Below are 15,905 nucleotides of genomic sequence, written 5' to 3'. Positions count from 1 at the left end.
AATCCCTAATCCAAGGGATTCCCTAAGTTCAATTCAAGGAACCCTAAGGTGATAAAAAGGGGCAAATTAATTAGGGATAATGTAATCTAGGGTTAGGATTCGTGAAAAACGGCTATGAGAGGATAAAAGAGGATAAAAACCTGAGCCAAAAGATGATCCTGCGTGTGGAAAGCAACAATGGCCCAGTCGGACGTGTGTGTGATCCCGGCCGCACGTGTGTGGGGCCCACTATTCAAAAAAAGGCCACCTTGGCCCTGGTCGGCCAGGGATGGACTCCAAAACTCCCAAATTTCAGCTCAATCAAATGTACGGTTTGTGCGTGATGCTCCGCCGAAGTTTCAGCTCGCCTGCGAGCCGAAATCTGGAAACCTGCTGTAATGAAGAAATCTGATGCAACAAAAGGACAAATTCGAAGTACGGATGGTGGAGGAAGATGGAAAAAAAGATGATGGAAGATGGAAAAAAAGATGATGGAGGATGGAGGTGAATCGGGATCGATGTGGCTTCGCACCACGGTAGTTAGCCCTTCGAAAAGGGAGGGTTTCACACCCACTTTTGAATTCTTCCACAACTCATGAAGAGAGCAGAAAAATAAAGCAGGAATTTTTTTATTAACTTCAATCAATGAAAAGAACTACAAGGGGTGCCTATTTATAGGGAGAACCCTATACCCAAAAACTCGCACCATGTGCGACACCTATTACTTGGCGATGAAGTAAACTAAAATAAAAACCAAACAAGGAAATCTAAAGCGTTCACGATGTTCTAAATAATAACAATAAGCAAAACCTAAAATATAAAACCAATCCGACGAGTGGGCCGCGATCATGAGATCCCATGGTAGGTTTTTCTTGACTATCGGGCCACTTTTCTGAACCAAAACTTGACTTCTGGCTAGGAGGCCCTCCCTGAATGTCATCATCGAGCTAGATCGATGGTGGGGTCCTCCTACGTACGTACGTGCGTAGGGGGGGCGGTATGAGTGCGCGTGTGCACGTGATGTCCCCATCATACCCCATATAAAGAAAACCTATTATATGCACTTTTTTTTTGTAATCTTCTGATTTATAAGTGTGTATTGATGTCTTTTTTAACAATCATTGAAGTTTCATTGAAAAATTCAACTAATTTCCCAATGTTTCCTCATGTTTTCAACAACAACGATACATTATACGCTACAACCGATATATCCCACGTGATAACTGATACGTATTTGTATCCCAAGGGTGCAATACGTAACGCGATATCGATATTTCGAACACTAATCCCACCCATGCGATACGAAACGCACATGTAGTGCCGATATATCCCACATGTTCGATTCGGTGGGCATTTTCAATTTTCGACCCCTTTTTTGTTGAAATTATGCTAAACGACATCAAATGGTTACAAATTCATTGGTTCTTCATGCTTAACATGAAAAATCATGGAGTTGGAGCTTTGATTTTGATATCCATTGGTTCTCCATGTTTTTTTTTGAAATTTTCCTTCAACCAACTATCAATTGAAATTAATTTGAAGTGTTTAGGAGTATTTGATGAAATGATCATCACATAGACTCTAAGTTTAAATTTTGAGTTTAGGTGGTCAGATTTGGGGAAATTGGGGAAAATTCAAAATTTCCCAAATTGCTTCCAAACATGAAATCAAGCATGTATGAGGGCTGATCGACTGATTTTTCAAGTCCTTGTCAATTTTCGGAAAATAAAAATCATTTTTAATTAAAAATTAATAAAATACTAATAAAATATATATTTTTCAAAATTTGCATTCAACCAAACTGTCAATTGAAACCAATTTCGAAGTATTTAGGAGGGTTTGATGAAATGATCAACACAAACACTCTAAATGTTATGCATTCAATTTAAATAGATTTGTATTAGTTCAATCAGATACTTAGGACCCTATACAAAGGAAACCTACCATATGCACTTCTTTTTTGAGATGTTACTATTTAAAAGAGTGTTTTAAGGTTTTTTTTAACAATCTTGAAGTTTCATTAAAAAATTCAACCATTTCCCCATGTTTCCCAAAAAAGTGCAATAAATTAACCGATACAAATGATATATCCCATGTGATAACCGATACATATATGTATCCCAAGGATGCGATATGTAATGTGATACTGATATTTCGAACACTGGTTAGGACCACATGCAACTTCCCTTAAAACTTCAAGTAGTCTGCACTGTTGTGTGTAACATTGATTGTGTAGATTGTGATGAATGACATCTCGGATTATGATCATCTCAAAAAGTACATTGTAAAAATGTTCAGAATAAGTAACAATTTGGATACTGAAGCACAGGTGCTAACCTGCATATTGAATGCGACCATTTGCACTCCATGCGCCCATGCGACCAATGGATTGTAGTTTGAGGAGTTAAAGCGTGTTCCCTTTGGATATACCCTCAATAAATTCTTTTGGGTGAACCTAGAAACAAATAACAAATGAGACCAATCTATTGACATACATATTGCAATCTCTTGGATGAACACGCACAAATTGTTGACTAGAGCCATATAGTACATGCATTCACAGTACATAGAAGCTGAAACATGCATTGGTTTAGAAAGCAAATGAAAGCTCCTCTATAACTATACTAGAATCTTCATTAACATGTCATGTTGTGATGTCTTTTAAAAGCTTAGCCTATGATTTCGGAAACACACACAAATCCTTTTTGTGGACCATTTGAATGCCACCTAATGGATTTAGGGCACATTTGGATGCACGGAATCCAAGGCAACACAATAATTATCCAATGATGATTTCCATGAAACTATTGAAACATGGATTCCAGTTTTGAGTTCATGTTTGGGTAGTAAGTGGAAATCTCATATTCCTCTCACAAACTCACCTAGTTTCTTGTGCTAAGAATCCAAATTCTGGAAAAGTGTAATGATTGCTTGGTGGAATCCACCCTTTCCTTTGCTATCCAAACAGCATAGTGTCACATCAAAGGAAAACCCTTTTTTTCTTTTCCATTGTTTGACAAGGAATTCATGGTTTCTAAACATGGCTTTAGTTTTTCTTGGTGTTTAGGAAATCCCCACTTCCAATTGGGTAGCAAGCTCACTGGAGTTCGCCACCGCACCAGCACTTTATCTCCAGTTGTGCTCAATTCTTATATTCTAAGAATTGATCTCAATGGCCATTTAGCTCAGTGTAAAAAACTATTCCTGAATGAAGCATTAGGTAATTGATCCAATTTGTGCACAAACAAATCTCAGTAAAGTGAATCTTTTGTGAAACGATAACATTACCGGACAAGATCAGTTCCATGAGACGCTGCACCCTTTACAAGCTCTTGCTCACTCAAGCTCAAACGCCTAACTTCATCAGTGCATGTCTTCAGTGATTTCTTCAATCCACCCTTCTTTTTCCCAGCTCTAATAGCAATCAGACGCTTGTACTGAGGTGCAGAATTTTTAAGCAGTTTGTTGTCACTATCATCAAAATCTTCTTCTTCCTGTTCACTCCTGTTCTCATTCTGCCAGACAAATAGAGCAGAATATGAAGTGGGACCTTAGGGGTCAGTTTCTGGAAAATGGAGTAAATTTTGAAGTTTATCAACAGATTTACACAATTAATGTTATTTCACAGGATACCTTATCATCAGCATCAGATTCAGCTTCAAGGTCCGGAGGCTCACTCCCCCATATTTCTTCTTCATCCCAAATATCCTTTTCCTTTTGGGATTGTTTCAACTTCACCTTAAAGGGCTTAGTTTCAAGGTATTCTTTTGGTGGTTTGGTTGAAATAATTATCCGATTCTTCAATGCCTCTGGTGAAGGGAGTTCTGCTAAACAATCTCCCCCGGGGTAAAATAGCATTTCTCCAAATGTTTGAGTGAGCATCTAAAAATGAATTTATTTACAACAAAATTAGGTGGTGAACTCAAGCCAATAATAGTAATAATAAAAGAAAAGTGAGCTCAAAATAAAATGGGTGATAAAAATCCATAGAAAAATGAATTTTCACCTCAGCCACTTTAGCCTGAAGATATGGGGTAAGGTGGTCTTCAAGAGTAATTACAACGGGATATGGAGATGTGACAAATGCATGCTCCTTAATGGACCTTAAACATTTAATGAGTTCCACTGGAGTAGTCAGCGTCCTACAGTTAGTCAGAAATCTGAATCACTTCAATTGAAAATGAGGTGACAAACTAAATTACACCTAAAACAGTGAAGTCTATTCAAGCTTTCAGAAATTTTGTAAAAGTCAATGAAAACTGTTATTTGCATTCAGAATTCTGAAATCCAGATTTCAACAGCAGCCCACTCATTGGCTAGCTAATAAGCATTGAAGGCATGTAGATCAGGATACTCGTACAAAGTATATAGCTTTCAGTATCAAATACAAATGTTTTCAGAAATTTTTATTCCAAAATGAAGTGGAAATTTTCGATCAATTTGATTCATGTATAAACAAGAAATCAGGATGCGGTTTTTAAACTTTACCCTAGCTATGATAACAAATCTCAAGAATTTTGACATTTGAAGAATAATGTACACAAAATTGCTATAGGTCTGCAGGTTGCATCGACACAAACTCATTTTTTAGGGGGTCCAATAATATGAGTGGTACTCCTCACCCCATCTAAAAATTCAAATCATGATTCTCACACCAAGCATATCGAATTTGATTGCCACTTCATCCGTGACAAGGTGATCTCGAAGTTCAACTATCTTATCAGAAATCAACTGACAAATTTACCAAATTGCTAACAAAGGGCACCAATTGTCACCATCTGAATTGCATGTGTTTTTTTTTTTTTTTTTAAAAGAAAATCATCCATTCATAATCATCAACAAAGTTACAGGAAAAGGGTTTCGGACACACACGGGCAGACAAAAAGATGCCATGTACCGCCTATCGTGTGGCTATACAAAAGAACAAAGAGAGATAAGTCAGAAATTAAATCTCCCTTAAAGCTCCAATACCCACTCTATTGAGGAAACAGAGCCCCCTGATCAGCCTAGGAAGGTCCGACCGCCTATCCGCCTGGAAAGATCCCTGATTGGTCGCTCCCAATCGAGCAAGCCCATCAGCCGGCCCATTGATTTCCCAGGGAATAAGAGAAATGGAGAAATGACCTTCCTTTTACAGATTATTTATTCTCGATATCCAGTAATCCCACTTCCAGTGAAGGACCGACTTCCCCTTGAAGGCATCCACCACAAAGGAAGAATTTGACTCAATGTGCACATCCTGCAGACCCCGTTCTATACTAAGCTGCATCGCATCATGGAGAGCACGAAATTCTGCTCTGTTGTTTGAAGCTTGACCGTAGCCCGAGTAGAACGCAAAAATAAGGTTTCCATTGGCATTTCTGCCAATGCCCCCTCCCCCACTCGGGCCGGGATTACCAGCTGCAGCCCCATTAATGTTAACTTTCACCCTGCCTGCTTGTGGTTTAGACCACTTAACAACAAGACTTGAAGGAGGCGGAGTGGGTCTGTGACAGAGAGTGGAGAGCGATCTAGTTCGGAACATGGGTACCCTGGAACATCCTTCCTAGCAGCCATTTGACATTGTTGATAACCTTAGTGCTAGAAGGGACGGTCCCATCAAACTTGGCTGAGTTTCTCATCTTCCATAGTTCCCAAACAATGATGCACAGAGTTAAGCGATAAATAAGATGAGATATTCTACCAGACTAAGAGGAATTCCACCATGAAAAGAAGAGATCTACAGTTGAAAAAGGGGAAGACAGGTGGATATCGAAAATATTCATGAACTCTATCCAAACGGTGGTGGCAATCGCCCCAGAGTAGAAAAGATGGTCCAACGTCTCCGGCTGAGGAGAGTAATTTGTCTCACTGACGCAGCACCAGCACTTAGAAGCCAGGGAGATACCCTTCGCCTGAGTCCTATCATCCGTGGGGACGGCCCGGTGAAACAACCTCCAAGTGAAAATAGAGATTTTTTTGGGTAGATTTTGGTGCCAGATTTGCTTGGCCCAGTCAAAAACCTGCCCAACAGATCTACATACCGTCCATCCTGACTTAACTGAGTAACAACCGGTCCGATCGAGTGGCCATATACGGCGATCTGGCTGGTCCGACGTGCAAATACCAGAGTAGATAATGTGTTCCTTGATACCTGATGGAAGTAGGTTGAAAGCCAGCGATCGGTCATTAATGCCATCGTTGGAGATCAGATTGTTGACTGACATATATAGAAGGTCGTTGGGAATCGGACGATCAATCAAATCAATTAGTCAGCCCTTCCCTGTCCAATTTTCATGCCATAGGTTCAAGGTGCCATGACCCACCTTCCATAGAATGTGGCTATTAAGAACCGGGTATAGCGCCAGAATATGCTTCCACATGGGGGAGAGGGAGGGCGTGGATGTGGCCGGCGAGGCATCTTTCAGTGTGCATGTGTTGCCTCTCCCTCTCTCTCTCTCTCTCTCTCTCTTTCTTGCCTTTCTACTAGATGAATCCTTATTTGAGGCTTCAATCCATCGATCTACCAAGGAAGTCACCATCTCCACAATCTCAATTATGGAATGGAAAAGACTAGATAACTTGGATCCCCATGAGAGCCTTAACGAGGAGATCAAAGAAGCCTGGACCCTCTTATCTGATTTGAGGGAAAAGGGGGCTGAGGTCCAAGATGTATAAAGAAGTATATTGAAGTTGATCAAGATCTGATCTCTGATGGATATCCTGAGAAGTGATTTATGTATCGGTATTGATGCATGCATTGCACCCTTGGGAAATGGAAACACATCGCATGTATTATGGGATGTATAGTTGTCTAAGGGAAACATTGGGAAAATGATGGAATTTCAACTTCTAGAGATGTTAAAAGATATATGATGAAACACTTAGAACTCAAAACATGTGGGAAAAAAAGTACACATAGTAGATTTCAATATATATAGGGCCAAAACTACTCATCGTCTAACATAAGTGATGCAGTTGTATTTAAAATGAGTTCATATCATTCAAAATCCTAAATATCCTACGATACAAGTAATAAAACAATAAGAATGTTAGAAACATCAATCAATATTCTTTCTTAAGTTTTCAAATTATTAGGCTATTTTTAAAAACTAATATTGTTTCAAAATGATATCATATATTAGTAATAATACACTAATTGATACAATTGGAATCTGGATTTCAGTGCATTTTGTTAAAAGAATAATTTCTAAATTTTTTATTATTTTAAAAAATATTTTTATTTCCAAAAAAAAAAAACAAAAACAAAACAGTGTGGCCAGTCTATAGATCAAACTACACTCATCAAAAGACAGAGATCAGCCAACTATAGTTGATCATTATATTTTTTAAAGAAAATTGAATCTGAATTATTTTTGCTATTTTAATTAAAATTATTTTGTTGAGAATTCGAGAAAGTGTTGCCAATCATCGGCCTACAAGTAGTGTCATATAATTTTGTGACACTATACTTGCATTTTATGCAGGTGAATATGGAGGAATATTGGGTTTTCTCCAAATTCTTCCATTTTCTCTAAATTAAATGGGATTTTTTTAAATTTTTTATTTTATTTATTATTAAATTTATTTATTTTTACATATCCCCACTTCAATAATGGAGTATTTGCCAAATACCCACATGGAAATATTAAATTTGCAAATAGCTACATAATTAATCATTCATTATTAAAAATAACCACATTCTGTTACTTTTTCAAAACTTTTGTCAAGTACAACTAGAAAATAATGAAAATGCCCATATTATTAGAAAATTACCAAAATATCCCCTTAGTATTTTAAAATGAAAAACCCCGTCTCGTTGTCCCCTAACTATCATTTTGCAACCCTTCGATCACATGAATAGGATCATCCAATTGAGATGAATTTTAACCTTAAATAATCCAAGTGTAACATCCCTTTCTAATGTATCATCCTATCCAAATTAATAGCCCACATGTAATTCATCCTTAACATTATGGAGTGCCCCTTTTTGACGAATTACCTTGCCCAAGTAACTAGCCCATAGGCAATCCACCATCACCATCCATTTTGTATTGCCTAATCAGGTGGATAGGATCATCCGATTAAGATGAAATTCCAACCTTAAATAATCCATGGTGGGACACCTTTTCGAACATATCATCCTATCCAAATTAATGGCCCAAAGGCAGTTCATCCTTTCCATCCATTTTGCATGCCCTTGATCATATGGATACAATCATCCAGTTGAAATAAAAATTTAACCATGGGGCACCCCTTTTCAACCATGGATACAATCATCCATTATGGAGCAACCCTTTTTAACAAATCAACCTATCCAAATAACTAGCCCATAGGCAATCCACCATCACCATCCATTTTGCATGCCCCCAATCAATTACATGGATAGGATCATCCGATCTAGATGAAATTTCAACCTTAGATAATGCATGGTGAGACACCCCTTTCTAATGTATCAATTCTATCCAGATAAATGGCCCATAGGCAGTTCATCCCTACCATCCATTTTGCATGCCCTCGATCCAATGGATATGATCATCTAATTGAAATTAAAAACAATCCATTATGGGGAACCCCTTTTTAACTAATCAACCAGTCTAAAAAACTTGCCCATAGACTATCAATGTTATTGTTGAAGGCGGAAAATAGAAAAATTGAATCACTTAAAGATATGCTTAAGGCGCGTTACGATGTCGCTATCTGTAAGGGGATATTCGTATCACGTGGATACGAATATCAACCCTTACAATCCATTTTGCATGCCCTCAATCACGTGGATAAGATCATCATCCAATCAAGATGAAATTTTAACCTTAGATAATCCATGGTGGGACACCCCCTTTATAACATATTGTCTTGTCCAAATTAATGGTCCATAAAAGTTCATCCTTACTATCCGTTTTGCATGGCCTCAATCTTATTGATACCGTCATCCATTTGATATGAAAATTTAACCATGGACGATCCATTATGGGGAGCCCCTTTTTAGAAAATCACCCCATCCAAATAATTGGACCATAGGCAATCCACCATCACCAACCATTTTGCATGCCCTCAATCACATGATAAGATCATCAGATCGAGATGAAAGTTTAGTCTTAGATAATCCATGGTGCAATGCTCCTTTCAAACGTATCATCTTGTCCAAATTAATTGCCCATAGGCAGTTCATTCTTACCATCCATTTTCATGCTCACGATCATATGGATATGATTAGCCAATAATAATAAAAACCATGGAAGATCTATTATAGGGTGCCCCTTTTTAAGGAATCAACCTATCCAAATAACTAGCACATAGGCAATTCACCATCACTGTCCATTTTGCATGCCCTCGATCAAATGGATAGGATCATCCAATCAAGGTGAAGTTTTATCCTTAGATAATCCACGGTGGGGCACCCTTTCTAATGTAGAACCATAATTTGAAAATTTGTGTATGCCATTTCTGTAATTTCTAAGTAATTTCCAAGTGACAACATAACATCATCACACTCTACCAGAGTATCAAAGTTCCCTCTAGTAGAATAAGCTCATTCAACAAGGGTGGTGTGTGTATTAGGTGGTCAACTGGTCAGATCTAGGTTGGGTATTATAGTACCCGATACCCAGGTTAAATGGGTTCAGATCTTGCTAGGTTTGGGTCTCGTTCGTGAAGACCTGGACCCAGATTTGATCGGGTTTAAATACCCATCAAGTCTTTAGATATAGGTTTCTAGTTGGGTTTACGTCAAAAGGAGTATTTACATGGTCACCCACTTGATGGATGGATTTAGATCATACACACATGTGCCACTTTGACACAGATCGTTATTAAAACTAACCGGACCCAATCTGGACCTGATCTGACCCAACCTGGCCCGATTTTAACCAGGTCCTATTTGATGGAACCGACCTAAACCTAACTGGACATGGATTTAATCAGCCCCAAAAGATGAGTCCAGACCCGACCCTATTCTTGATGGGTCCAACAATTGGACCCAGACCCATTATAATCAGCTTGGGTCCATTGGGTGCCCACGGGTCCAGGTACCCATTGATAGCCACAACATATATAGCATCCAACCTGTCCAGAAGGGTTGTCCCACCATTAAATTTGAACGCCCCAAAAATCAGGCCATTCCAACAATCATGTGGCCCACCACATGAATTTCAGATTTTTGGGTAGTGGTTAATTGTTTCTATGGCAGCCCACCTAATGATTAGATAGCCCTGAATTTTGGAGCATGGTTGGATAGGATACACACAACCTAGTGGTCCCACAATAAGCATGATAATACGGAGGCGAATAGGTCTCTAGGCCACATGAATAACTTTTCTAAGCATCTGAATAACTTTTCACACACAGGTGAAACACTTGTAAAAACAATCCTACTATACAAGAATTGTAGAGGGGAGAAATATCAAATCATTTCTTTACAATAACTCTCTAAAAGACCCCAGAAATATCAAATGAAAAGCAAAATCATGAATAAACAAAGCCCATTTCCATTATTCCAACACAAAATAGCAAAGAAAAGCCAATCAAAACACTGCAACATCAATCTATACCTAAGGGGGGAAAAAAAGGCTAACTAAAAGTAAACTCATCACAGAAACAACAAAACCCAATGAAGATTTTTAAGATTCCAATCAGAAAACCCAAATCTTCTTTGCAATAACAATCTTCAATACCCAAGAAATCCCAACAAAAGCAAAATCATCGTAAAATAAGCCAAACACATTTGAGATTTTCCCAAGACAGAATGAACTCCTCTCCTTAAATAATCACAAAGAAGGGGGGGGGAGTTAACAACCATTAGCAATGTTAATAGAAATGTGGATTTTTGCAAAAGTAAGGAAGTAATTGTGTGGTTATTTGCAAAATATAAATTTTAAAGTGGGTATTTGTAAATGCCAATTATTAATGTGCAGAAATCCCAATAAGAAATACTAGCATAAAATCCATGTCAATGCATGCAAAACATGCACAGAAATGGGTTTCTAACCTGTTTCTACCCAACCCATACATATAATAATAATTTTTTTTTAAAAAATGGAAGATGAATAATCAAAATAAAAAATTTCTTACAAAATGATTTTTGGCCCATTTATGCTCTTGGATCGTGATTTCTCCACCCAAACTGCAATCTCAGCCAAAACAACTCAAATAGAGTTTCCTAAATCCTACCATGAATGAGTTCCCTAGAAAATTGAGAGAAAATATGCTTTTTTTTCCCGATATTTTTGGTTTTTTCCTCCTTTACCTGCTTTTTCCAAGTATTGTGGATACATTTTGCATGGATTGATAATACTAGGGAATCTATATAAAGGAGGGTGACGATATCTTCCATTATATGGGGTGATATATCTCGTAACATATCAATATATCATGATATATTGTACTAGACATGTGTGTTGTTAAAAGATGTCTTAAATCGGGAAAAGTTTGACTAGCCCTAAGAAAGTTTGGATCGAAGTCCAGCAACTATGTATTTGGAATTCCCGAGATCTTCGATGAGTCGAAGGACATGCTCGACAAGTTGAAGGTCCTTCGACCAGTCGAAGCTCTAGCTCGACTAGTCAAAGGTTACGCAGATTGTGTACGGATTGTGCACAGACTGCGTAAATTTGAGGCGGTTTTCAGGAAGGTGCGAAAGTGGGGTTTCCTAAACTAGAAATAGGAGTCCTTAGGGCCATTCTAAGGCTTAATAAAGGTATTCTAAGGGTTTCTAAAAGGGTTTTAGGGTTTGCAAAGGGTGTAGCAAGGGTGAGATTCGAGGTTGTTCGAATCGGGTAAGTCCTCTCTCTTTGTAATTTATGCTTTCATAGTGGATTTCTGTCGCTTTGTGCCATGTTTTTTTTCCTGAAAGGGTTTTCCAAGTTAAATCTGTGTGTTCTCTTGTATTTGCTTAGTGCTCTTGGATTGCTATCCTAGATCCATCTCTGTGTGATTCCACAGCACAAATCCCAACAATGTGATATTCCACCAATATGGGTAATTTCACAATTCCCCCAGTATTTTGTATCGATGACCTCCTATAGCTATAATATCGGCTGATATATTGGCCGATACTATTAACAATTAGAACATTGAACTTGAGGAAGATGAGTAATATTTGTTGTCTCATCTTCAATCAAGATCGGATCTATAGTACATATCTTGAGGAAGATGAATCCTCACTCAGTCCCATAAAGCATGGCTGGTCTTATAGTCATCCTATAAAATTTCCCTTCAATTTGAGTGATACATGATTATCACATATAACTTGAGAGGCATATCTCCATTTCTTCTACCCCCCTAGATATCGGGCAACATCCTTCTTGATCTCTCCACTCTCATGAAACCTAGGATATCAGAAGTGGTCAACGGAACTTCTTGGACAACAATTTTAAATAATTCCTTGTTCCCACTCATATTGTCACTAAAATTGCACTCCATATACTCCATTTTATTATTACTAATTTTAAATCCTTTACATTATAAAGCACCCCTCCAAAAATTTAGCTTTATGTTTATGCCTTCCCCCCTCATCTTGTCAATCAAAACTAGGTCCAGCGTTCACAATGTCAATATTATTGGTATCGCAATCCAACGATACAAAACCCGTCAGAAGATACTATGAAATTTTTTATTGTACATAAATATCCAAAAAAAAAAAAAAATCAATTTTTTATTGTACTTAAATATCAATTTTGTTTTTTTTTAAGAGAGAAACTTTCAACAAGGTGGATTTTCATACCTGTAGAAGAGATTGCCCTAATTTGAAGTTGCATTTGGTGGGCCATTCAAATTGAAGTGCATTGTTCAAAGGTTAGTGCAAAGAAAATCTCCAATTCCCTTTTTTCTTCTTTCTTCGAATAGATTATTGCTTGAAAATGGAATGGATTTCGAAAGATAATGTGAAAAAATTCGGAGAAATCCGGATATGAAAGAAATTAGGGTTTTAGGGTTCTGAAAGGCCGGAACCCTCTATGCTTCCATAAGGCTTCCGAGCCTTTTTTATCATGCGCGGTCGAACGCAGATTTCATGCAAAAGCTTTTTACGATGGGATGCTAGTGGGCCCCACTGTGATGTTTGCGAAAAATCTGCCACGTCCATCTATTTTGCGAGCTCATTTTAGGACATGCGACCGAAAATGAGGTGGATCCAAAACTTAGGTGGGCTGCACAAGAGGAAACAGTAGGGATTCAATGACCATCGTTGAAACATTTTTATGGCCACGAAAGTTTCGTATCAGGATAAGTTTTTCGTGTTTTCACTTCATCCTAGTGGGAATGACCTCATAAACGGTTTGGATGGCATATAAACATCAAGGTGGAGCCCAAGAAAGTTTCAATAGTAGGAAACTCTTTCCCTGGTTGTCCCTCTTGTATGGCCCGATTGAGTTTTGGATCCACCTCATTTTTCGTCGCATGTCCTAAAATGAGCTTGCAAAATGGATGGATGGGGTGGATTTCTCACAAACATCATAGTGGGCCCCACCTAGCATCCCCGCACAAGAACTTCCTACGAAAGCGTTTTGTAGAAAATCCGCATTTGATGCAAATTGAGAGCCTTGGAAACGGACGGTCCTGTTAGGGGCACTATAGGGCCCACCATGATATATGTGTTTTATCCACACTGTCCATCTATTTTGATAGGTCATTTTAGGGTACAAGCCCAAAATGTAGGTAGATATAAGGCTCAAGTGGACCACATGACAGGAAGTCGTGGTGGCAATAATATCCACCATTGAAGCTTTCCTAGGGCCCACCGTGATGTTCATTTGCCATCCATTCTGTTCATAAGGTCTAACGGACCTGGATGAAGGGAAAACATGAATATTAGCTTGATCCAAAACTTTTGTAGCCCCCCAAAAAAATTTAATGGTGGCCATTCAATGACCACTTTTTCATGTAGTGTGGTCCACCTCATATTTGGATTTGCCTCATTTTTTGGCCCATTCCCTAAAATGATCTGTCAAAATGAATTGACGGTGTAGATACACCATATTACGTCGAGGTGGCCCCACAGTCAAGGTCCCACCATATTACGTACATTCTCTGATGTGGTCCACTTGATCTCTCGATCTGCACCATTTTTTTCGTAAGCTTTAAAATGATCCGAAAAAATGAATGGATGACATGGACACAATGCATGGGGCCCACACAATCTGCCTCATTTTTTGAGCCAAGACCTATAAAAAAAAGAAAAAAAAAGAAAAAAAAAAGGAAGTAAAGATGTCAACATTAGGAATTGGAGAGTGGATTAGGTGAGACCCAATACTCACCCAACACGGTTTGGCCCTTAATGTGGGGCCCACCTTAATATATGTATTCCATATCCATGTTGTTCATCCGTTTTTCCAAATCATTTTAGTGTATTATCCAAAAAACGAGGCACATCCAATTATCAAGTGGACCATACCAAATGAAAAGGTGGTGATTTATTAATGGGCCACAAAAGTTATGAATCAATCTGATGTTTGTTTTTTTCCTTTCATCCAGGCTTATGTGAACTTATCAACAGATTAGATGGTAAATAAACACTATGAAAACATTAAGGTGAGCCCAAAGAAGGTTTTAATGGTAGGGCCTTCAATCAATACTGTTTCCTATGGCATGGTCCACTTGATAATTGGATCTGCTTCATTTTTGGGATGTCTTCGTAAATTAAGGTGGCAAAACAGATGGATGGTGTGGATATACATGTCTTGATACATTTATAAATGTTATGCGTCATATTTGAATATAGTTGTTTTAGTTCAATCGGAAAGCGCATAGCTTAGGACTCTATACAAAGGAAACCTATTTTTTGTACTTCTTTTTTGAGATTTTATGATTTAAAAGTGTGTATTAAGGTCTTTTTTAATAATCCCTGAAGTTTCATTGAAAAATTCAACCATTTTCCTAATATTTCCCTATGTTTCCCAAAAAGTGCAATAAATTAAACAATAGAAACGATCTGTCCTGTGTGATAACCAATACGTATCTGTATCCCAAGGGTGCGATACATTGCGCGATATCGATATTTTGAACATTGACTAGGTCATCTATAAACAACATACACCACGAGATCTCTCTCTTTTTTTTTTAGGGATGACAATTTTATTAAAAAGTAGCAAAGCCAAAAGAATACAAAGAAACGAACATAAAAAAACACCCAAGAGACGAGCCATAAAAATGGCCCACTCCTATGAGCCACCACTAAGGGAAGCCAATGCCCAATCCAAAACCAAGGATTTGGCTGCAAGGAATACCCTTTGTGGGTTGCTGCTAGAATTCTGAAAGCATCTTGAATTCCTCTCCTTCCAAATGGCCCAAAAACCAGCTAAGAGAAATAGCTTCCACTTCTTCTTGCCCACATTCCCTTGACCATCATCGTGCCATTGTCTAAAGAGGTCTTCAATCGAGGAAGGAAAACCTCGAGAGGAACCCACAAACTGCAGGATATGCACCCAAACCTCCAACCAAAAAGGACACATAAAAAAGAGATGGCAAACAGATTCCTCATCTTGTCAGCATAACAAGCAAGCATTGACAATAATAAGGCCCCTCTTTCTCAAGTGATCAATCGTCAATGCCCTATTCCAGCTCACTATCCAAGCAAAAGTGGCTACCTTAGTTGGATGACTATAAGACCAAATGAAAAGAGTGTGGACAATACTGTCATTACTAAAGACTTCGGTCTAGCTTCCAAGGAGCATAGAGAAGAAAGACTTAACTGAGAAAATTCTAGATTTGTCCTCGAGCCAACGCGCCACATCACCCCCCCTCCATAAGAGAGACCCCTCCAACTGGGATAAAAGAGCAAACAACTCTTGATATTCCTCGTCATTAAGATCTCTATGGCATAGAGTCCACATCCTTTGTTATCTTGAATGGAGATGTAACTTTTCACCAAAGAGTTGGGATCCAAAGCCACTTGAGCAAGCCTAGGGAATAGCTCTTACAAGGGCTTATCCCCCAACCACACATCCTTCCAA

General features: G+C 38.3%; 1 protein-coding gene across 2 annotated transcripts in view; it reads right to left on the bottom strand.

Annotated features, from left to right (window-relative positions):
- LOC131223595 (phosphoinositide phospholipase C 6-like) overlaps nt 1-15,905 on the bottom strand; it is a 41,230-nt gene that overhangs the window by 5,090 nt on the left and 20,235 nt on the right. For both annotated transcript variants that reach the window (XM_058219029.1, XM_058219030.1), the window contains exons 4-7: nt 3,986-4,121; nt 3,613-3,861; nt 3,268-3,494; nt 2,317-2,434 (exon numbers count right to left, since the gene is read on the bottom strand). In XM_058219029.1, coding sequence (XP_058075012.1) covers nt 2,317-2,434; nt 3,268-3,494; nt 3,613-3,861; nt 3,986-4,121 — 730 coding nt within the window. The remainder of the gene's footprint in view (nt 1-2,316; nt 2,435-3,267; nt 3,495-3,612; nt 3,862-3,985; nt 4,122-15,905) is intronic.

This window comes from Magnolia sinica, chromosome 13 (genome assembly GCF_029962835.1).
Source record: "Magnolia sinica isolate HGM2019 chromosome 13, MsV1, whole genome shotgun sequence".
NCBI classification, from domain to species: domain Eukaryota; kingdom Viridiplantae; phylum Streptophyta; class Magnoliopsida; order Magnoliales; family Magnoliaceae; genus Magnolia; species Magnolia sinica.
Note: the sequence above shows the minus strand (reverse complement) of the source record. Positions and strands in the feature narration are given on the sequence as shown.